Source organism: Drosophila rhopaloa, unplaced genomic scaffold (assembly GCF_018152115.1).
Source record: "Drosophila rhopaloa isolate 14029-0021.01 unplaced genomic scaffold, ASM1815211v1 contig_3, whole genome shotgun sequence".
Lineage (NCBI taxonomy): Eukaryota > Metazoa > Arthropoda > Insecta > Diptera > Drosophilidae > Drosophila > Drosophila rhopaloa.
The window spans coordinates 2858122-2881821 of record NW_025335123.1 but is presented as its reverse complement, the minus strand read 5'-3'; the positions used below and the strand labels follow the sequence as shown (position 1 = coordinate 2881821).

Here is a 23700-nt window from a genome sequence, read left to right as displayed (position 1 = left end):
ATTACTCAACCAGCGACAACAATCGCTGGCCGATGGTAACAATGATGATGGTAATGAAGATGATGACGGCGGGGTGATGGCGATGGTGATGGCCTGCAGCTGGGGATGGAGACGATGATGCCATGCTAATGATCGGGCCAAGTGAAAGTGCGATCGGCTGTCAATGACCCACCTGTTCTACGGATATGGTGGTTATGGCCAGCGGTTTCACTTGTCAACCTCGATCCACATTTAGAGTGTCATTGCGAATTCTAAACTGCGTATGCCAGGCACGTTTGCATAAGATATACATATGTATAGTGTTATACGGCACCCACAGATAGTTTGGTCTTTTGGTAGAGGGGTTTTCGGTGGTAGAGTAATGGCCCGCATCGCTCTGCATGCCTGATGTTTTAAAGACTTCGACATGTGTTAAGAAAAGTAGAAAAAGCGTTTCACCTTTATTTTTTCAAAAATATATAACAAATTGTAAGAAAAGAATAAATATAGCAAGCAGTAGTAAAGATAAAATCATTATATTTCGAAAAATTATACAACATCTTTTAGAGACAAGGATAAAAAATTTAAATGATTGAACAATATTTACAATTTAAGAAAAAATATTACATTCTGAAATTATACAAATTTAAATAAACTAATATATGATATATCCAAATATAATTAATTTTAATAGCATTTTGCAATAAAATCCACCTTCTTTTGGACAAAAAATAGAGATTAGCCTTTTATTTGTAATTTCTTGGCCCAACAACAACAAACAGTTTGATTAAGATTAAAGAGTCCGATAGCAAGTCGATATATGCGATAGCTCTCGCGATAACGATAGCGATTACGATTTTTACGATAAGGCCCGCAATAACGATATCTTATACGAGTTTGGTTGGCGTGGCTTAAGAATGCGAGTGCTTTGAAGATTTTTAGTTGAATTGGAAGTTAAGAGTGCCTCTGTTTCGAGGTGCTAGGGGCCTCGTCATCGCTGGCTCGATCGATATCGCTAATATCGAACGATAGCTTGGCAGGCGCCATGGCCGGCAGCAGAAGAAACTCGTTGAACAGGAAGTCGGCGTCCATGGACTGCGTTTTGCCATGGTATCCGCGGACGACGCCCCGCTTCGGCGGTTCGATGAACCGCTCCTTGACAATCAGGGCCCCCGGCGAGGGGGATGGTGAGGGGGACGGCGAGGCCGAGGCGGAACAGCAGGCATTGATCATCCGTCCGTAGTGGGCTCGCAGTGGCTCCCGCTCCGCCGGGACTCCACTTACACCTGCTCCACCGGATCCTGCAGAGAACAACATAAAATGTATGGTAAGCTTTTGTGTTTCAAATTCCATATAACTAGGGTTCGTAACACTTTCATAAAAGTTATACAAATCTAGCTTTTGCATGAATATAATAATAATATAACAGCTTAAGTAATACATTTTGTAGTAACAGTAAAACAAAGTTAAACGATTAAATAAGCTAACACATATTTCAAAAGAAAATTCTCCTTTAATCTTAGAAAACCAAACATTTTTCTTTGGCTTAAAAGAAAACAAAGCATTAATTTGAATCCAAAGATTTAAATCACGACATGTAGCCATATCTAATTTACTTATTTATTATTTATTTTGAGAATATATTGATCTTGGCTTAAAAAGTGCATTATATTTTACTGAGCCCTTCTATCTTTAAATGATCATCAATGAGCATCATGAGCAGAATTAAAAATTCGGTCAAAAGAAATTGTAGCCATATGGACCGAAAAGTATTGTTATGCTCTTTAATTTATCATACTTAGACTCATTATAAATCGATTTGTTCTGGGAAAATTGCGGTGAAAGTAAAAAAAGAAGCCGGTGGAGGAGAATGCACATTGTTTTTAAGAGAATGCCTCAAACGGCTCAATTCTAATTTCAATGCAATGCTCATTACAAAATAGTTTATTTACAAGAAACAAAAGGGGAGGAAGTTTTATAGTCGGATTCTTATATAAGATACGATTAGTACTTAAAATTAAAATCAATGTATATCGATCCTATTGATTAGAATGGTTTTTAAATCGCTTCTTGGGAAAAAAAAACTCAAATTTTTTCCGAGTAGGGCGGATAAATACCTAGTTTTAAGTTAAACCAAACCCTAAACTTAAACGTGAAATAAAAGGTGAACAGTCAACCAAAACACATGAATTAAATAGTTTTTTTAGGCACCTCCTCTTTGATGCTGCGGCGATCCTCCGAGTACTCCGCTGCTGCCGCTTTTGAGGTTTATGCAGCTCTGGGTGTGGCTAACGTTGGCATAGTCATCGGCTGTCTGCATGGGGACCCGCTTGAGTGTGTTGCTCTCGAAGGGAAAGTTCGAGTTCGAGGTGGACTGCGTGAGGTTCTCGAATTTGCGTAGACGTGCATCCTGGCGTAGATGTTGTGGCCCCGCCGCCGGTAAATTGATGGAGGCATGAAGGATTGCAGCGCCCCCAACCGATCCGCTTGACTCGCACTTTTCCTGACCCGCTGCTTGAGCGGCATTGCCCTCGAACAGGCTGATCTGTTTTTGGATCCTGGGCGAGACCGGGTCATGGGCACGGCGCACGGGACGCACGTGCTCCGGCGAGGCCTGGGTGACGCGAACGGGCAGGGCAAAGCCAAAGCGCGGATCATCGCTGGAAACTTCCGGAGGACCCTCCGCATGGCTGGGGCAGCAGTAGCAGGTCTCCAGTCGCGGCTCACAATCGGCCGGCAGAGAAGGTGTGGTGGCCGCCGACAAAGTGGCATCCTCATCATCCTCAAATCCCTGTAGGGAAACAAGAAATAATAAACCGAAAGATTTTGATTTGAAAATATATAGAAATAAGGAAATTTAAATATGTTTAATCGAGCTAGTCTGCTGATAAGAAATATGAATATTTCTAAATACTAAAATATAGAATGAAACTATTTGAAATAATACGTGTTTTTGTTAACTTATACAACTTTAATACTGGCAACTCGTCAAAAATTATATTACTAAAAATCTTTAATTTGAAAAGAATCCAAATTGACGTAAATATATTTAATAAATAATATTACAAGTCGAATTATCATTAATGAACAACTTTACTTGGTTTTGAAACCATTCTGTAACCTATTTAGAAGATCTTATTAAATCAAATGTATGGTATCCATATCATAACAAATTTTTTCCAAGTACAGATACCGAAATAAATAACCTAAGAAAAGTCGACAAACTGCACTCACATCCATAGACAGCGTCATTGAGCCCTTGTTGGCCACCATGCTGAGGTCCAGATCCATGCCGAAGCTGACTGGAGTGAGGCAGGTGCTGCCGCTGCCCTGCTCCTCGCAAACGTTTAGAAAGATTCCACCGCCCACGGCTCCCTCTCCGGATTCCAGACTGTCCCTGTTCATTGGCTCAAAGGAGGCGGAAGCTGCCGACGTGCCCTGCTCCATAATCTCCATTGTAAGGTCCAAGCTGGACAAAAGATAACATTTAAACGGAACATTTAAGAATGTAAAAAGATGTATTGTACAAATATTTTGTGTCACCTTGGCTTCATTTCCAACTCTGGTAAGGATACGTCCTCCTCCTCGGCTGCCTGGAGACTATCTTGCGGCCAAACTTTTTGGGTACGGGTGTGAGGTTGGTGATCAAGTGATTCAAGATGTTAGTTTAACAATAAATTATTAAGAGGAGGTATGGAGACGAGCGATTAGAAAACAAAACTTAATGGAACAGCGAAAAAAAATTAAATTAACAGGAAGAAAGCAAACTTCGGCAGGCCAAAGTTGATATACCCTTGCACCTATTACAAAAATTAAGTATTCTATTATTCGATTATGCTTAAATGGAATGAAACTTGTTGATTTTCAAAAAAAAAATTTTATTTTTCCTGTGCTCTTTATGAAACTGTCATCCGATTTTTATACCCTTGCAGAGGGTATTATAATTTCAGTCAAAAATTTGCAACGCAGTGAAGGAAACATTTCCGACCCTATAAAGTATATATATTCTTGATCAGCATCACCAGGAGAGTCGATCTAGCCATGTCCGTCTGTCCGTCTGTCCGTCCGTCCGTCCGTTTCTACGCAAACTAGTCCCTCAGTTTTAAAGCTATCTGCTTGAAACTTTCCCAAAAGTTGTCTTTCTATTGCAGGTAGTATATAAGTCGGAACGAGCCGGATCGGGCCACTATATCATATAGCTGCCATATAACTGAAAGATCGGAAAGGCTATAACTTTGGTGTTTTTTGAGTTAGGAAGTTGGGATTTCCTATGGGTTTTATTTTTGGCCAATCAGTCTGACCTATCAAATTTCATAAGGATCGGTCGACTATATCCAATAGCCGCCATATAACTGATTGATCGGAAATGCCATAATTTTTGTGTTTGTTAAGTTAGGAAGTTTCATAAAAATCGGCCGACTATATCCTATAGCCGCCTTATAACTAAACGATTGGAAATGCCATAACTTTGGTGTTTTTAAAGTTAGGAAGTTGGGACTTTTTATGAGTATTAAGAATACATCATATGAATAATTTTGAAGAATATAATTTACAGAATATTCTGCAAGGGTATATTAACTTCGGCTCCGTCCGAAGTTAGCTTTCCTTTCTTGTTTTAAATTATTTTAGGGTCCTGGGGGACCCACATTATTTAGTCGTCCGAATCGACCCGTTCCAAATTATATACCATTACTTTTGGGAAATTTTCATCCGTAAGATCGGATCGACTCTCCTAGTGATGCTGATCAAGAATATATATATTTTTTATAGGGTATAAAAACGAAGCGTTTGAGAATTACAAAGAAAATTAATTACAAATACTATTAAAAGTTAAGAAAATAAATTAATCCATTTTTAATACACCCTAATGTATGCATAAATTAAGAAGCCATAATGAAGAGGCAAAGAAAATAAAGGGATTAGAAATACTTAAACAATTTTTCGAAACAGATTCAGTGCGAAAAAATACTTAGGCAGATGCGTGCAAAAAAGTCATGATTAAATAGCGAAAAAGGTTAAGACTGAGAATTTTTATCTAAAAGTAAGTTCATGAAAGGAAATAAACACATAGTGTTGCACTTCTTGCCATATTTATTCCAGTTCTGAACAAAAGGCTTAAGAACTAAAAGAATTCAAGACACAATGACATAAATATGTATCTATTCATATATGCATAAATATCAATAATGATTGGTTATAAATATACACAAAGAGGTAAAAACAAGGGTCAGCATTTGCTTTAAATGCTTGGCTATGTTGGATTTTCTGAAACAATATAAATAAATAATAAAAAAATTAATCAATTAAAAGTAAATAAAAATAAATATATTCGCACCCTTTTTTCTGGAACGTTTTTATTATGAAGTTACAAATTTGAGTTTAGTTCCAAGGGTTTTATTGGTATACAAATAAAAATAAAAACCTTTTCATAAACGAAAAACGATGTGAAAAAAAGTTTTGTCATCATTAAAGACTTGAACAAATTCACAAAATGGTTTTATATTTAATACATTCTGATAAATGGAAGTTTCTTTTTAAATAAAAAAAAGTTACCTAAATTTATTGAAGATGCTACAAATAATTTGTTCCCTTTAAAAAAAAACAATTTTAAAATTCAAAATATATTATGTTTTTTAAAAAGAGCTCACAATAAAGATTTAAAAAGCATAACATCAGCAGGCAAACATATATACATATATAACAATAAAATAAGTTTATTAAACTAAATTTATGCGGCTCGGAAATTTTGAAAATTGAAAAATGTGATAAAATAAAACTTCTGCGTTTGATAATTTTGAATTTGGTTGGACTAAATAAGTACATAAGGATATGGGTAATCGAATGAAAAGGTAAACCAGATCTGGTCCACCTCAGCACTGCCACTCGACCAGGGATTTTTTTCTGCACTTACGCTGCAACTTTCCCGCCAGCGATTGCGGCAGCACGGAGTTGCAGTCGTCGAGTACGGGACACTGGCTCTCCGGCAGGATCTGCGGCTGGGCATCGGTCGTGGATCCGGACTCGCTGCCACGGCGGTCAAAGGTCGGCGTTACGGGCTTGGGCATGGCCGTCTCCGGCTGATTGGTGGCGGTCAGCGCCATCGAGGAGACCGCTGGCAAGGTACTCTTGGCAAAGCCACGCGGCGGTGATCCCGTCGGCGTCTTGAAGATCTGCGCCAGGATCATGTCTTGCAGGAAACTGTCCAGCTTGCGCAGCGACAGGGCATTGTGCAGCGTCTCAAGTGGTCGGATTGGTGGCACATCGCCAAATCCTGCGGGAAATAGTTGTCATTATCAAGAACAGATTAAGTTGAACTGTTTTATTTCATATTTTAAGGATACAATAGGGAGTTCATTGTTAAAGCTTCTTTTCAGGTCTATTTTTCAAAGTACGCAATACAAAAAAATTAGTTTTCTTAAGATTAAAGTTCTTGGAAAATTCGATTGTTATCATGCTAAAAAGCTTCTCTCATAAACTAACCCAATGTTTAAAATATAAAGTGTTTCATATCCTATATATATGTTTTTTACTTAGTACCTAACTACACTTAAAACGAGGACGGAAGCTAACTTCGGCAAGCCGAAGTTTTAATACCCTTGCAGTTTGCCGAAATTGCTAAAACTGAAAAAGTAGCGAAAGGAATAAAGTATACATAAATAAAATAGATTTGCATCGTTTGATGTCAATTGCTTTTATACTGCAAAAATGTCATATAAAAATAGAAAAAAAGGGATACTTTCGCAGCCTTTAACAATTTTTCCTACGGAAGCTATAAGATATAGACGTCCGATCGGCAAGCGCTTTTACCCTAATCAAGATATGCGTAAATAAATAAGACTTGGAAAAATTTATGTCAGTAGCTTACACACCACGCGAAAAATTCAGAAAATCATCAAATTTGGACCGATTTCACCCTGTTGTTCCTATGGTAGCTATAGGATATAGACGTCCGATCGTCACGTGCTTTTACCCTAATCAAGGTATGCATAAAAAAATACGATTTGGAAAGATTCATGTCAATTGCTTATATACTGAGCGAAATATCCTAAAAATCATTAAATTTTAACCGATTTCACCCTATTGTTCCTATGGGAGCTATAGGATATAGACGTCCGATCGCCAAGCGCTTTTACCCTGATCAAGGTATGGATAAAAAAATAAGTTTTGGAAAGATTTATGTTAATAGCTTTTACACTGCGCGAAATATCTTCCATTCTTGAAAGTTATATCCGATTGTTCCTATGGGAGCTATAGGATATAGACAACCGATCGGGGCAGTTTTCAAACTTGATCTGCGTACACATGTTTTAGGACAACTGTGAAAGTTTCAGATCGCTAGCTTTTAAACTGAGCTCGCAAACGGTATTGAAACAGACGGACAGACGGACAGACGGACATGGCTATATCGAATCCTCTATTGATCCTGATCAAGAATATATATACTTTATGGGGTCGAAAACGTCTCCTTCACTGCGTTACAAACTTCTGAACAAAATTATGATACCCTCTGCAAGGGTATAAAAACATTGTCCGTAACTTTTTTATACGTGAATAAGGTAACCTGTAATTTTAATATTTTGTGAGACTCTAGTAGTAAACTATAATCATGTTATTTTGATATGTTTACCATTGCTTATCCATTTCCTACATAACAAAAAGATAAGCCCCTAGTTTAGCGTCTAAGTTGATACAAGAAATCATAAAACATTTTAACGATATTTTAAACTTATACTATCTTAAAATATACAATATTTTAAGAATCACAATAGGTTATTCAATATCCTACAAATAATTATTAGTAACAAGTTATATTCCTACCCTAAGTTTTAAAAATGTTTTAAGGCCAACATTTAAGTACTTTGTAACGACAAGTTAAGTTTTATTGATAATAATAATAATGAAATGCATTAGGATCAGCTACTTAATCTAATATTTGAGATATGTATATTTTAGGAATCACCGCCCTTATCAAATATAAAAAACAGTACAGTATCTTTTCAGATAAAAGTGAGATAAGTTTAGAAAATATTTGGATCAAAATATTTTCCAAGCAGAAGAATAACTGATCAGAGATCAAAAGTTCTATTAATTAACCAGTGTACTACAAGCAGTAATAAGAAATAGCATCAATAACTATTAACTAACTTAAGCAATATTTGTAAAATAATACTACCACAGAGTTCCCTATTTTATGGTGTACTCACCGGATGACGAGACCGGTATCATGTCGCGAAGATTGGGGGCGGACGAGCTGCCGCTGATGACGGCGGTGCTGAAAAGGCTATTTGCGCTGGTGGCCATCTTTTTGCTAAAACCACCGAAACCCAACATTTTCATATAGGACATCTGGCCGGCAATACTGTGTCTTTGGCGACGCGACGACGTGGACGAGTTGGCCGATGACACCGAGGCCGAAACCGACACCGAGACTTGGCTATCTGTGGCGATGGTAGTGGTACAACAAGACGGGGTCGTGGTAGTGGTGTTTGTATTTGTATTTGTGGCGGTGGTGGTGTTTTCGTTCAGTGTATTATTGAAGGTGCATGATATTTGTTGTTGTTGTTGATCGGTGATCGTTGTTGAGTTATGGTGGTGATGTTGGTATTGATGTTGATGTTGATGTTCATGATGTTGGTGTGGTGCGTCGTTTGCGGTGGGATCGATCGATTGGAATTGGTTAGTAAATGGTTGATTAGAAGACATTGTTGTTGTATTATCAAACAAAGCTGCTGCTGCTGCTGTTGTTGTTGTAATGGTGGATGGTGTAAATGGTGGGGATGTAGGGATGGCTGTTCGTGACGTAGTTGGTGTATCATTTCGTATACCTTTTGTAAGATCGGTTGTTGTAACTGTTGGTGTAACCGTTGGTGATGATTTTTCTATATCTGTTGTATCGGTTGTTGTAACTGTTGATATAACTACCTGTGTAACCGTTGTTGTATCTGTTGGTGTAACCGTTGTTGAATCTATTGTTATATGTTTATTTGTATCAGTTCTTATATCTGTTGCTATTTTAGTTGCTGTAGCTGTTGTTTTAACTTCTGCTGTCTCTAATTCTGTTTCTTTTAATAGAGCTATGTCTTTAGATATTTCCCCATCTACGGGTGCAAAAATGGTTGTAACTGTTGGTGTCACAGTCGTTCTCTTGTCGTCCTTTATGCTCGTCAATTCCACGTTACTTGCTGCACCAGTAATCAGCAACGTGGGCAGGTTATAGACCACTTGAGGCTGTGGCTGCGATGGTTTTGGATCGACCTCCATTGTGGGAGTGACCTGCTCTTCGATAGGCTCGAAGCAGCTTACAAAACAGGCGCTAGACGCTGCCGAGCCCACCGATGAAACGGTGAAGCGAAACGGATTTTCCGTCGAAACAGGAGCCGAAGCCGGCATGGACAGCTGGCCACAGGAGCTACTGGTGGCCTTGCGCTGAGCAGAAGATGAGGCCGAGGCCGAAGCCTTGTCCATATCCTGGCAGAGACGTAAAGTCGAGGCTGTGGGCGAGGTGGTGGCATGCGTCATGGGCGAAAGAGCAGCTACCAAAGGCCTTTGACCAAAGTGAGAGCTCATCAGGATGGCCGGTGCCGAGCTGGACAACTGGAAGTCATCATCGAAACTGCTGGCACTCACCTCCGCCGCCGTCGACGGCTCGCCGCCTGTCTCCGAATCCTGCCCAGCTTCTGGAGGAGACGACGCACCAATCGCCTGTCCCAAATCCATCAGACTTTTGGAGTGCGAGTGCGCCTGAACCGTCGAGCTGCTGCAATTGCAAGAGCTTAGGGGTCGCTCATTGGTGGCCATTGGCGAAATCTGCGGCAGGTGCCGCAGCTGCTCAAGATCATCGCCCTCGTCACAGCTCTCCATGCGCCGCATGGTCAGCACATGGAGACGTTTGTGCGACATTGGACCGCATTGGGGCGTCGCTGGGTTCAGCGAGAAATCAATGTCCGACAGCGGCAGTTCGTTCGTCGATGAGTCAATTTTAAAGAAGGATAAACTGTTCGTAACCCGAATCTGAAAAGCCGTGCGATTTCCAGCCTTTGGATGAGCTCCGCCATCCAAGTTGTTGGCCACGCCCACTCGGGCATGTGTTATTTCGGCAAAGTCTGAAGTACGAGACTGGGCAATATCCTCAAATTCAGAAGTAAGAGCCTCGGCAATCTCCTTCAAATCGGAAGAATCAGCTACTAAAGATCAAAGTCATTTTCAGTCCAAGAGCCGAATGAAGCCAGGATGAAGGGTAATTAGTTAGGCATGATGGTGGATTCAAGTTTCCAGTCCAAAGTCAGCCAAGTTCGTATTGATAAATTCGAATATTTTGAGTGTCCGTGCGTTGTTGTATGTAATGGTGTGTACAAATAGAAAACTCATTAGCCGAGATAATTAATAAGTCGAAGATCGCGCAAAGTTCGTAGAGAAACAAAGGTTCGTAAAAACAAGGGGATAGAAAAAAACGAAGGAAAAACAATTTGTAAAACAAAAATGAAAACAAAGGGAGGAAAAATAAAATCGGCAAGCCGATTGGAAAATGCTCTTGCAATAGCGTTACATTGTCTAAACTTCCCTAAAATACAAAAAAAGTATTAACATTTTTTTAATTTTATATATATAATATATAAACAACAAGAAAGTTTGTATTTTGATCCAGTTGTCTTATAAGTTTAAAGATAATCTCTGAACCCGTTATTAATTTGTATTATTAAGAACAAATTGAAAACCCAGTAATATATTCTGTCTTGGTTAACTCCTTTAATTATTTTCTTACATAATGTTAACCGCTTGTTTGAACTTGTGTATTTTTAAAGCTGTCTTTCAAAACTATTATATTTTTTCCAAGAAATTTCTAATATCTAACAATATACCCAGCAAGAGCATTTAGACAAATTTTAAGCTGGCAAACTTGGAGGCTGCAGCGGCAGAGGCTTTTAGTAGAAGCTTTTAGTAGAGTATAACAAAGTTCAGGCTTCGTGAGAGTAATTGGGTTCTAGAGTCCGGTTAGGTCCTTGTGTGAGTGTCCTCGTAGATCTTTTTGTGTTTCTACGTATGTAAATGTGTGGCGGCGGGCTTGGATAGGTGGGAGGGGGTGGTTCTGCAAACAACAACAACGAGCAACGTACAGACAAAGACAAGAGAACTCCACAAAACCAAATTCAATTTTTTCAGTTTTTTTCCAATATTTTTCAAATCCTTGCTTTTCATGCACTGAGACAAAAACAGAGGGTGATAGGCAGGACAAAAGGAGGCAGACAAACAGGCAGAGATATAGAGATAGAGAAAGAAACAGAAATAGAGAGAGAGAGCAACAAAGGGGGATAGAACATTGTGTGACCGTTGGTAGCTGGACCCCAGCAAAAATTTGTATAATTCTTTTAAAACAAAGAAGTGGGTGGTTGTAAATCTTTCCTGGGGCTCAGCTGCCTTTTGTGGGGGCGTGGCAGGAGTGCAGGGGGCGTGGCTAGAGTCGCTGGGTGTGTGTGTGTGTGTTCTTTTTTTGTGACTGAGACAGTGTGACCAGCATTGCCAAGTACACGGGATTCCGCGGCCAGATGCTTATAGATTTTCAGTTTTTCTCGGCAAACATTTTTGTTTGTTTTTTTTTTTTTTTAAATACAGATCGAGATATATTTATATAGAACGAAAAAGGTGTGTAATGTGTTCTGGGTGTGTGTGTCATTTCGATCATTATACAATAGAAAAAATGAAAACCAAAAAATGTTGGGCACAGATCAGGAGAGATACAGATGGAAATTCTTTTAAACTTTTTCTTGAACAATAGTGAAAAATGATGAAAAATTACAACGGAATAATATTCGATTACCATTCGAAATAGATAGGCATCTAGCTAAAGGATATATAATATCTATTTATATATATATTTAAAAAAAAAGAGTCAAACTCATCGAAATATATTGGGTAAGGGAAATATAAAACAAAATCAAAGCGAGTTTAGGATTTTGGGGAAGGGGTTTCCTTTCTGTAGTGTTAGTCTTGGGGATCCCCAGTGGTGTTAGCTGGCAGTGCGGACGGGAAACCGTGAGACGCAAACACAGAAAACAAAAGAACGGCATGCAAAGAACCCCACAAAAAATATATTGTAGAAACCATAAGAAAAGAAGTTATGCACAATTTCCATAAATTAATAGAGTGGCTTCTTCGGGGCAACCGAAGAATGGATTATCTGGCAGAGGGAATAGATAGCTTAATATATCATCCTAAATTTATATGTTAACATATTAACTTATAAAGGAAATATTTATAGGCGGTTTAGGCGAACAAACTTTGCCAACAGCACTAGCTCTAAATAAAACAACCTAAAACATAAATCTGTAAAAGCCATCTCTTTAGAGGAAATATAATATATTGGCATCCAAACTGCCATTAAATGAACTAACATGGTAGTTTAAAAGGACAAAAATACAAATCAATGTAATCAATTTATGATGGCTTAAATATTTGCTATTTTAACAAAGTTAACCATTAGGTCCAAAGATAGGCATTATTGATCCTCTTCATGGCTTTTCAATAAAACTCCTCTGCCAAATCATATCACATAATAATTTATGGGTAGGGAAACCGAACCGTTTCAGTGCGGATTAGTCTAAAATTGGTATTAGCCAATCGGGTGGTTGTGAGATGTGTTAGACAAAAAAGGAACTCGGATTATTTTTGGGTAGCTGGGGGAGGGGTGGAAGGTGGATGGTGAAATCCCGACCCTGGGGTAAAGGCGTCTGCGAAGGCGGCGGCGGCAAGCTTTGCTCGATCGACCGACAGGCCCTGCCCAAACATACGTACCCGGCTCCTTGGCACAGACGCCGGAGGAGGGACGCTGCTCGAAGCTCCGGGAACGCGGCTCGCAGTCAGGGCTCACTGCCCGCATATCCGGACTGATGGGCCGGAGCTGCTGGTTCTGCTGCTGCTGCTGCTGTGAGGCCAGCTCCTCGTTCAGCCGCTTGGCCAGATCCATTGCCTCATGGCCACTGACCGTGTGATGGGCTCCGATGGGGATGGGCTTCGATTTGAACTGCTTGGATCTCAGCTCCAACCTGTTGAATCCAAAGGCGGGGGATGTGCGTTCCGCGCTGCGATCCGAACTCCTTTGCCCGGTGGACTGAAACAAATACGGAGTAAATATCTTACATAATTAAGCTCCAAATAAAAAGGGTTAAAATCCAAACTTACCGCTCGCTTCTTGCCCTCGCGCTCCTCTCCTGAATTCGAGTCGTTCTCCTCCTCAATCCTGGCGGGATTTGACTCATCCGAGGACTGCAAACTCACATTACAGGCATTGTCGCCGTGCGAATGGGGCCTGAAGCCCGGACCCGGCGGCAGATTCTTCTGCACACAACAATTTACGCCCGGACTGAAGTGCAGCTCGACGTGGAAACGTTCCTCGGAGGTGGGATCCTTGGTGGGGTCCTCGTACAGCATTATGACGATCTGGGACATATAGTTGAGCTCTGATACCATCGAAATATAGTCCATAGCCCGACGCCACTGCTCATCCGTGACCACATTGAGTAGTCCCCCATAGCGCAGGACTGTGAGCAGCGAATGGACGTGCGATTCGCTGGTGAAATAGAGCCTTGTACGGACATGCCTCTGAGGACTGGCCACACCATGGCTATAGTGTGGATTCAAACGATTCATGAACTCATCCTCCACCTCGTCTATATTCCGCTGCAGATCACCCTTGATCTTCCTTAGCAATGGTGAGCAAATTCCCTGGCCAATGGCCAGTTTCTCCTGCGGCGTCAATCCATACTCCTGCGGTATAACTATATCGGCCAGGTTTTTCGCGTAGATATACAACTCCTCCGCCTGATCATACTGCAAAGTATGTTGATTGTGCTGCAGATCGTACTTGATGCAATCGTAGATATCCGGTATCTTTGAAATATCAAACAGCTTGGACTTGGTACTAAAATCCTTCTCGATTTTCTCCCAGCGACAACGCATTAGGTCCCATGTCTCGCCGTGATACAAGATCGCATCCTTGGTCTTCGGATCGTCCTTCTTGATACTGATGATGTGTAGGAGCTCGCGAATGAGCTGGTGCACGTGGTGGCAGCAGTCCACCGGATTCTTCACAAAGTCCAGCGCCTGGGTGATCGATTTGCTATTGCATGGATTGATCAGCTCGCGGTCCTCCTTGGAGAACTCCCGATCATTTTGCATTAACTCATGGAGGCGACCTTTGGCCCTGTACAGATTTATAAACGATTTAACAACATTAGAAGAAAAAATATTAATACATCCTTGCACCTGTTACAAAAATTAAATATTCTATATTTCGATGCTTTAAAACAATATTTCCGATAAATATTTTGTTTGCTCCTATGGCAGCTATTTGATATAGTCGCCCGATTTTTTAAAAGTAATTCTTATGGAAGCTATATGTTATAGTATGCCGATCCGGCCCGTTTGGACAAGAGAGAAAACTTCTTGCAAAGTTTCATCTAAATACCTTAAAAACTGAGAATAGTTTGTAGAAACGGTAGTAGTAGTAGAAACGGACAAACTGACATGGCTAGATCGACTTTAATATTGAGGCTGATCAAGAATATATACGCTGCAACCTTTTGACAGAAAATATAACAACCTCAGCAAGGGTATACAAATGACAAACACAGAGAATTAACCAACTATCATTTAGAAGTATGCCACTTTGAAATCGAATGTCTGTAAGAAAAGTTATGAACTTAGAAGTGCAGGTTTTTGGCACTGGTTATCACAATGAAAATGACGAAAAATCGACCCAAAAAAAAAAACTAAAGTAAAAACACCGAAAAACACCACAATCATTTTGAGGTAAGCCACTTTGAAATCGGATATCTGTAAAATTTGGATAGGGGTTACAAAAATGACGAAATATCGGCTCCAAAATACAAACCAAGTTAAAAACACCGCCCTGACACCGAGAGAATTAAAACATGATCATTTAGAAGTATGCGATTTTGATATCGGATGTCTGTAGAAAAAGTTAGAAGGTCAGGTTTTTGGTCACTTTTCTGTAAATGTAAAAAAATGTACAATTGCCCTTGTCATCGTCATTGTTAGTTTTTACTCTTCCTAGGCTTATAATTTCCAACCAGTTCTAACCAAAAAACAAGAAAGGAAAGCTAACTTCGGGCGGAGCCGAAGTTGAAATACCCTTGCAGAATATTCTGCAAATTATATTCTCCAAAATTATTCATATGATGCATTCTTAATACTCATAAAAAATCCCACCTTCCTAACTTTAAAAACACCAAAGTTATGGCAATTTCAATCGTTCAGTTATATGGCAGCTACAGGATATAGTCGGCCGATCCATATGAAATTTGGTAGTTCGGATTAATTGGCCATAAATAAAACCCATAGGAAATCCCAACTTTCTAACTTTACAAACACCAAAGTTATTTCATTTCCGATCAATCAGTTATATGGCAGCTATAGGATATAGTCGGCCGATCCTTATGAAATTTAATATGTCGAATTGATTGGGCAAAAATAAAACCCATAGGAAATCCCAACTTTCTAACTTAACAAACACCAAAGTTATGGCATTTCCGATCAATCAGTTATATGGCAGCTATAAGATATAGTCGGCCAATCTTTATGAAATTTGGTAGGTCGGATTAATTGGCCAAATATAAAACCCATAGAAAATCCCAACTTCCAAACTTTACAAACACCAAAGTTATGACATTTCCGATCAATCAGTTATATAGCAGCTATAGGATATAGTCGGCCGATCCTTATGAAGTTTGGTACGTCGGATTGACTGGCCAAATATAAAACCCATAGAAAGTCCCAACATCCTAACTTAACAAACAGCAGAGTTATGGCATTTCCGATCAATCAGTTATATGGCAGCTATAGGATATAGTCGGCCGATCCCGGCCGTTCCGACTTATATACTGCGTGCAAAGGAAAGAAGGGTGTGTGCAAAGTTTGAATTCGATATCTTTAAAACTGAGAGACTAGTTCGCGTAGAAACAGACAGACGGACAGACAGACGGACAGACAGACGGACAGACGGACAGACGGACAGACAGACGGACAGACGGACAGACGGACATGGCTATATCAACTGAGGAGGTGATCTTGATCAAGAATATATATACTTTATGGGGTCGAAAATGTCTCCTTCACTGCGTTGCACACTTTTGACCAAAATTATAATACCCTTTGCAAGGGTATAATTACGACCTATGTGTTGTTGCCACACCATAAATCGAGTTAATTGAATGTGCGTGTTTTTTGAGGGATCCAGATGATTAATGGGTATACCATCTGACATAGATTGTACACCAGGATGAAGGATCAAGGACCTCTCAAGGTATCTGGATTATATTATTATAAATTATATTCACTTAATAAATGTTCTAAATTACAATTCCAGATCATGTGTGTATGTTACTGTGATTATGGATCAGAAAAGAACGACTTTATTTGCGTCACTAAGTTTTTGCAATCCGAACTGGACTATAGTTTCTGCATTTAAATTCTTACGACGTACTATATGTCACTTTTCGAAAACTCGGAAAAAAAAATCGATCCAAAAATACAAATCATGATTTAAACGTAGATTTTTAAACAAGTGATCAGTGAAAGATAAGCGAAGAAAATCATATAAAAACGAAAATTGATTGTTGTTTAAAAATCAATTAGCGATCCATCAGCAATTGATGTTTAAATAGCCAAGTATATAATCCTGATGCAGTTGATAAAGCAATCATTAAGAAATGGTGGTTGATCGTCTCGCAATTATTTAAAAAGTCTTGTAAGATAAAGGTACTTACAGGTTCTGATATTTGCTGGAGTCACAATCATTGTCCAGCAGTCCATTCGTATTCGCACTCTTCACCATCTGTACGAGAATGGGTGTGAGTTCGCCTTCCAGGGCCAGCAAACCCTTTGCAAAGGCAGCCGCCGTCATCTGGACACGTCCCTCATCCGAGGCGTAAATCTTCAGGTCGTGTCGGAACGTCGAATGTAATCTGAAATACAATTTTTGGGGTTAAGTTAAAATGAATTAAGATCTTATTCAAGTATTTAGGGAAAACTCTCAATGAGAATGAGAATAATACGAATTTGGGTTATTTGTAAATCTTGAAACTTATAATTAAAGATCGATTAAAATTGATGTAGAGATTTACTCCAATTAAAATAACGAAAAAAGGCTCTTACAAATGAAATGGCCAACAAAGATTAACAGTAATAGCGAATTTAAGAATTTAATTAATAAAATAGCATAAATAAGTAAAGGTTATCTTACCTGAGCAGGCCCAAGCCCTGGGTGCCAGAGTAATCCGATCTTCCCTGTCCACCTGGATACATGCACCGAAAAATGCGGCCCAGTTCCTCCGCCTGTATGCGACCGGCTGGGGTAAGTTCGCCGCCCCACTTGAGGATGAGAACTAGCGATGGCTCCACGGGCTGATCCGCTGCTAGATTGGCTTCGCTTTGGTTAATCGGAGCACTTGGATATGGGGGAACGCGACCGGACTTACTATCATCGGAGCTGGAACCGCGAGGACGACCCTTCGGTTGGTACTTCATCTGAACCTTGCGATTTATGCCCGAGAAGTGGCCGTACATCTCCAGAACGTTCTTCAGCTGCTCTAGCTTGCTCTCCTTCTCTTCGATCTCGGCATGGGCCTTGGTGTGGATCTCGCTGAGCAGGAAGCGGGCGATGTCCAGGATCTCCTGCAGTTGCTTGGGCCGCTTGAGCTTGACGTGGCCCAGCTTGTAGCCATCGTATTTCTCGAATATCTCAAAGAATCTGAATGGATTGGTTTGGATTTTTGTAAATATTGTTTTCGACTTTACTGATAACTACTCACTTGGGGTGCCGCACCTCTACCTTCATCTTTTGCTTGGGCGTGCGATCGCCATGGCGGATTACGGCCACCACGCAGCGCAATTCCATCATCTTGCCGAAGGTGGTGGGCACAATGGGTGGATCATCCAGCTGAAAGGGCACCGACCAGGGGATGTGCAGCGTGGGCGTTAGCTCCCTGAGGATCATGTTGCCCAGTATCTTGGCGCAGTCATCATAGTACTTGTTCGAGTTCTTCACAAAGCTGAACCCATTGACATCGCAGACGTAGCTCTTTCCGTTGGCTCGCAGCAGATCGAACCCACAGACGGTTTGCTTGAAGGCCAGGCATACCTTCCGTGAGATGAGCTTCTCGGAATGATTGAGGATCACCGGGTAGCGTATCTCTTTGCCCTCGCTATCGCGCTCCACTTTGCCATCCAGAGCGGGACTTTTGCGGGCCTCGGCGTGGGCGTAGTCCGGTCCCACGGTGTACACCTTGACGTCCGTGCCTGAAAAGTACACTAAGTTGTAAAGGTGATGCTGGATTCAGTGCGTTCGACTGGCGGCCACTGGTGTGTTTCGGTGTTTTTGGTTTTTTTTGTCTATTTACTAGATTTCTGTGAGCTTGGCGATGAGCGGCGCGTGCGGAGCGAAACGCAGGACAAGGCACAATGAGCGATGCTTCGTTGAAGGATTAGATTAAGTGGGTCTATAAGATTCGAGCTAGCCAAAGCCATAACAACAACAGACAGCCAGAGCAAATAGAGGATTAGCGGGGTATTCGGAAGGGTAGCGATGGAGAAGGTACACAGTTCTTTTTTAATCCATTATTAATTTTTTCAAATGTTTTTTTAAATTCTTTACATTTTGTCTCTTTTACGCAAATCTGGCGGAAGGGAATTGAAAACATGACTTAATATTAATATTATTTTAAATATAATTTTATTCTAAATCTTACACCAGACCAAAATACAAACCGAACAAATAATATACTATTTTTTTTTTTTAGAAATTGTTTACTAAAAAAAGTTTAAAATTTAAAATGGATAGTTTCTAAAATATTTTACCATTTTAATAATGAAATTTGAGGGAAAAGTCATTGTCAGATTTTGCTAAAATATTAAAAGAACACAAAGCAAATGAACAGCAAAGAAACTAGTTTGAATAGCGAACAAAGAAAAAAAAACAATTAATTGAATTTAAAAAAATCGGTACACTCGGAGAAGCATCTATGTAGGTACAACTACCTAGATACTTCCCGTCATTCGTGGGGACTAAGCGGGAAGTGGAGGAGTTTTGGGGTAGTACCTACAGCTGCATAGAGCATGGGTGCATAATGAGCAAGTTGCATACCATCGGTGGGCATAAAGTCCTCGTAGATGAACGATCCCGTCTTGCGCACCCTCGACTCCGGGGAATACACGCTGCTCCGGCTGCCGATCTTCCGGAAAAGTCGTTGAGATCCGCCGCCTGCCGAAGTTGGGTAGTAAATATATATGTTGTGGTCCTCTGCCGAAACTGGTTTCTCCACGAACGGCTTGTTAAAGGTGATACCATTGACCTCCACATGGTCCTCGGACTCAATCAGCTCGTGATCTGTTGGGTAGAAATTCATATTGCAGGATTAGTAGGGCCTTCGACATTCGACACCCCTGCTCTATATAATACATACGTTTGGGATCAGGGGAATCACGATCGAGGACGGCATAGCGCGGTATCTCGATGCCCTCCTTCTCCAGAATGGCGTATACCCTTCTCCTATCCTGAATATCATACTGCATGTGCAGGTTATTCAGCACAAAGGGATTCCGTAGCTGGGCATACTCGATGGCCTTCTCCAGCGGAAAGCCCTTCGAGTGGAACGAAACCAGGCAGTCGCAGGTGGGCCAATTTTGGACTGGTTCACGCAGGATCACGTTCTCCTCGAATGTCACCAGTTTGATGAACTCAAATTCACCGAGACGCGTGAGGATCTCCTTCATCGGCTTCGACTGTGTCTTCTTGGCCATCGCGCAGATGCCGACGACCACCTGCTTGCTGTTGCTGGACGAGGTGCTCGTATCGGAGTCCATGCCGTCATTACTGTCCCCAAAGTCCGTGTCGCCCTTTGAAAACAGAGAGAAGCGGTCATTAATGAGTTGGCTTGGCGGATTGAAACAGCGACTTGCGCAGGCAGGAAGCAGGCAGCGGGCGGAATCTCTGGAGTCTCGCCTCCCTGATCTTTTGAGTATTATTATTTTTAGTTTCCTAAATGTGTCATGTTTTTACACACTCATAAATCCAGCCCCAAGTGAATTGGTAGCTTTGATTTATTGCAATTACTCATCTCGGCAATACAACTGGGCATTATAAAGTGGCACTAAGCTACTCTGAGTTTAATATTAAATAAATATATGTTAAGTCTTGTGATTTTCATCGGTTTTGAATGACTTGTTTAATATACAATTTTTGCAAACCTTTGAAATCACAAAAATAGTTAAGAAACGCATTAGCTCATATCATGGGATATTTATAAATTAATATTTTTTGAAACATATTGATTTACTTTTTGAAACCTACTTAAGATCTTCGGGATTGCAAAGACAACAAACACCTTTATAATTTATAGTTTTCAAAGGTTGTCCTAGGAAACGGTTATAAGCCTGCAACGAATCGGTTATATAATTTTGAATTTGTTAAGCTAGAACGAAGCGGTTAAGTAGCGGTATTAAAATAATCGTGCATCAGTTGAATCATTTATTTAAGAATCCCCGAAAGCCAAGTTTCGTAATCAAAACAACAACTTACTAGAAAATTTAAGAATGTTAGACAACGAAAGCCTTAAATTACATTGAACTAAACCGGTTCAGGTGCCGCCCGACCAACATGGCAATTAGCGCTCAATTTGTCCCCAAGTTCGGCGACTCATTAGCGTCTCAGAGTCTGATCAATCAATATCTTCGAACTAACCAGAGAGACCTACATTCATACAGACATCGCAGAAGCAGAAGTCATCGCTATCCTCGTCGCTGCCATGATTCGGACCGTAATCCTCGTAATCACTGACGTTGAATGGCCCGTACTCCCCATCGTCGTCGTCCTGGTTTCTATTAATCGGATTCTCCGAGCCCGGTTGACTGCGAACTCCGGCACTTTGACTTCGTTGCTGGCGTTGCAGCAAGCGATTGCGGCGCAAACGATCGCGACCACGACCTCGCCGACGTCTAGCTATTGATCCATCAGATGGTACCGCATCCAAACTGTGGCGACGATTGGTATGCGGATCTTTGCAACCGGCGCTTTCCACACACTCCGAACCGGGCAAAACCGCTGCAGCGGTTACTGCAGCTCCAGCGGCTGCCGCGGCTGCTTCGAGTTTTTTTTTATGCCGCTGATGACGCGATCGAAGCTTTTTGAGACGCCACCAGTCCTTAAACCAGGTCCACTCCATTGTGTTGCCAACTCAGATGCCTTCTAGCTAACTCTGACGTTTTTCTATGGTTTTTCTTTTGTTTCTTCAACACTTTTAGCAATGCTTTCAAGGTCGAAACTTTAAAAGGTTAAGATTTAAAGGAAGCACCTTTAGAGTTAATTTCGTTATTTCGAGTTTAATGCATTCTTCGGCAGTTAGCAATGGTTTAAAAAAAAAAAAAAATAATAAATTTTAAAAGGTCGGCTTAATGCTCAATCTTTTTTATATGGAAAAGCGAGATTGAGAAGATAAAAAATCATTTTGAATTTGAAGTTTTTTTTTGTATTATTGAAGAATTAATCCGCAAGATACACTCATATATTTAAGTACATATCCTGGGAAACCGTATATACTATTATTTGATTTGTATTTGTAATTTTTAGTCCAAAACATTGAACATTACAAAAAAAAAATAAGGCACATCGAAAGTTAGGTGACCGACTTTAGAGAAATTACTCCCATTTCTGCCAAAAACAGTAGTAATAGTCGCTATAATACTTAATAAATATTCATATTAATTGTTTATAATGGTTTATTGCAACTGTTATCCTATTTTCAGCACTTTTATAGCTTGATAACACTTTATTAATCTTAAGCTGACAACACTAATGGGGAATCCGATAACCCAAGTCGTACGTGCTTGTCAGGCGAATTCCCCCAAAACTGATGACCTAACCCGAACAAACATCGTACTAAAACCGTACGAAAAGCGACGAGGTCAGCTATATAACAACTGTTCCGTTCAACGCGGCCAACTGACTAACGGTTCTGAACAAAACGGTTCGCTTGGGATCGCTGGGGATTGAATCGGATCGTATCGGATTGTTTCAGGGCGTGCGCCAATTGGTCTGTGCGCCCACTCACAAAGTCGGAGCAGAATCTGATCACCAAGAGACAAAAACAGAAAGAGAAGTTGTCGAACAAAGAGAAAGATAGCAAAATACACCCGGGGAAAATTGCTTTATTTTTCACTAATAATTTTTTTTTAAATTATAACCGAATTTGTATTGACGTTCTGTTCATTCGGATTCTGTTGCATCCCGGATAACAAGCCAATTCTTGAATAGTTATAATTTGTTTCTCATTTTTAGTACCCAATTGATAAAAAGAGATTTAAGGATCACCTTTCTAAAATATATAAATATTTTTTTATCATAAATAAAGCTATAATATATGTTTAATTATTGAGATATTTAAATTAATATATTTTTTTTTCAAAATTAAAAAAAGACTAAAGTTCTACTTGTGTCTTTTTATACCCTTGCAGAGGGTATTATAATTTTGGTCAAAAGTGTGCAACGCAGTGAAGGAGACATCTCCGACCCCATAAAGTATATATATTCTTGATCAGGATCAATAGGGGAGTCGATATAGCCATGTCCGTCTGTCCGTCTGTCCGTCTGTCCGTCTGTCCGTCTGTTTCAATACCGTTTGCGAGCTCAGTTTAAAAGCTAGCGATCTGAAACTTTCACAATCGTCCTAAAACATGTGTACGCAGATCAAGTTTGAAAATCGCCCCGATCGGACGTCTATATCCTATAGCTCCCATAGGAACAATTGGATATATCTTGCAAGAATTTATGATATTTCGCGCAGTGTAAAAGCTATTGACATTAATCTTTACAAATCGTATTTTTTTATGCATACCTTGATCAGGGTAAAAGCGCGTGGCGATCGGACGTCTATATCCTATAGCTCCCATAGGAACAATAGGGTAAAATCGGTTAAAATTTAATGATTTTTAGGATATTTCGCGCAGTGTAAAAGCTATTGACATAAATCTTTCCAAATCTTATTTTTTTATGCGTACCTTGATCAGGGTAAAAGCGCGTGACGATCGGACGTCTATATCCTATAGCTCCCATAGGAACAATAGGGTAAAATCGGTCCAAATTTGATGTTTTTCAGAATATTTCGCGATGTGTAAAAGCTATTGCTGTACATTTTTTCAAATCGTATTTTTTATGCATTCATTCATCAAGGTAAAAGCGCGTGCTGATCGGACGTCTATATCCTATAGCTCCCATAGGAACAATACGGTGAAATCGGTCAAAATTTCATGTTTTTTAGAATATTTCGCGCAGTGTATAAGCTATTGACACACATTTTTCCAAGTCTTATTTATTTACGCATACCTTGATCAGCGTAAAAGCGCTTGCCGATTGGACGTCTATATCGTATAGCTTCCGTAGGAAAAATTGTTAAAGGCTGCGAAAATATCCCTTTTTTCCCTATTTGTATATGACAATTTTGCAGTATAAAAGCTATTGGCATGAAACTATGCAATTTATCTATTTTATTTATGTACACCTTGCTCAGGGTAAAAGTTGCTGCCAATCAGACAAGTACATACTACATCCGCTATTTAAAAATTAAATTAATTACGTATAGCTAATCTTTTTTTTATGTATAATTATAGAAAACTTAATTTTTATTCCCTTGCAGAGGGTATTATAATTTTGGTCAG

The 23700-nt window shown here is 40.1% G+C and overlaps 1 protein-coding gene across 22 annotated transcripts in view; it reads right to left on the bottom strand.

Annotated features, from left to right (window-relative positions):
* Positions 1-697: 697 nt before the first annotated feature.
* Positions 698-23700, bottom strand: part of LOC108043780 (inositol hexakisphosphate and diphosphoinositol-pentakisphosphate kinase) — a 28600-nt gene continuing 5597 nt past the window's right edge. For 4 of the 22 annotated variants that reach the window (XM_044461388.1, XM_044461387.1, XM_044461386.1 and 1 more), the window contains 14 exons: positions 19455-19887; positions 19136-19378; positions 17805-18303; positions 17472-17743; positions 17237-17417; positions 16761-16958; positions 13156-14176; positions 12769-13084; positions 8184-10163; positions 5891-6250; positions 3523-3595; positions 3214-3448; positions 2191-2770; positions 698-1280 (listed from right to left, as the gene is read on the bottom strand). In XM_044461388.1, coding sequence (XP_044317323.1) covers positions 934-1280; positions 2191-2770; positions 3214-3448; positions 3523-3595; positions 5891-6250; positions 8184-10163; positions 12769-13084; positions 13156-14176; positions 16761-16958; positions 17237-17417; positions 17472-17743; positions 17805-18303; positions 19136-19378; positions 19455-19887 — 6738 coding nt within the window. In that variant the 3' untranslated portion in view covers positions 698-933. Of the gene's footprint in view, positions 1281-2190; positions 2771-3213; positions 3449-3522; positions 3596-5052; positions 5245-5728; positions 6251-8183; positions 10164-12768; positions 13085-13155; positions 14177-16760; positions 16959-17236; positions 17418-17471; positions 17744-17804; positions 18304-19135; positions 19379-19454; positions 19888-20744; positions 22003-23700 lie in introns of those variants that run through there. The other 18 variants (XM_044461391.1, XM_044461380.1, XM_044461381.1 and 15 more) reach the window with 18 other exon arrangements.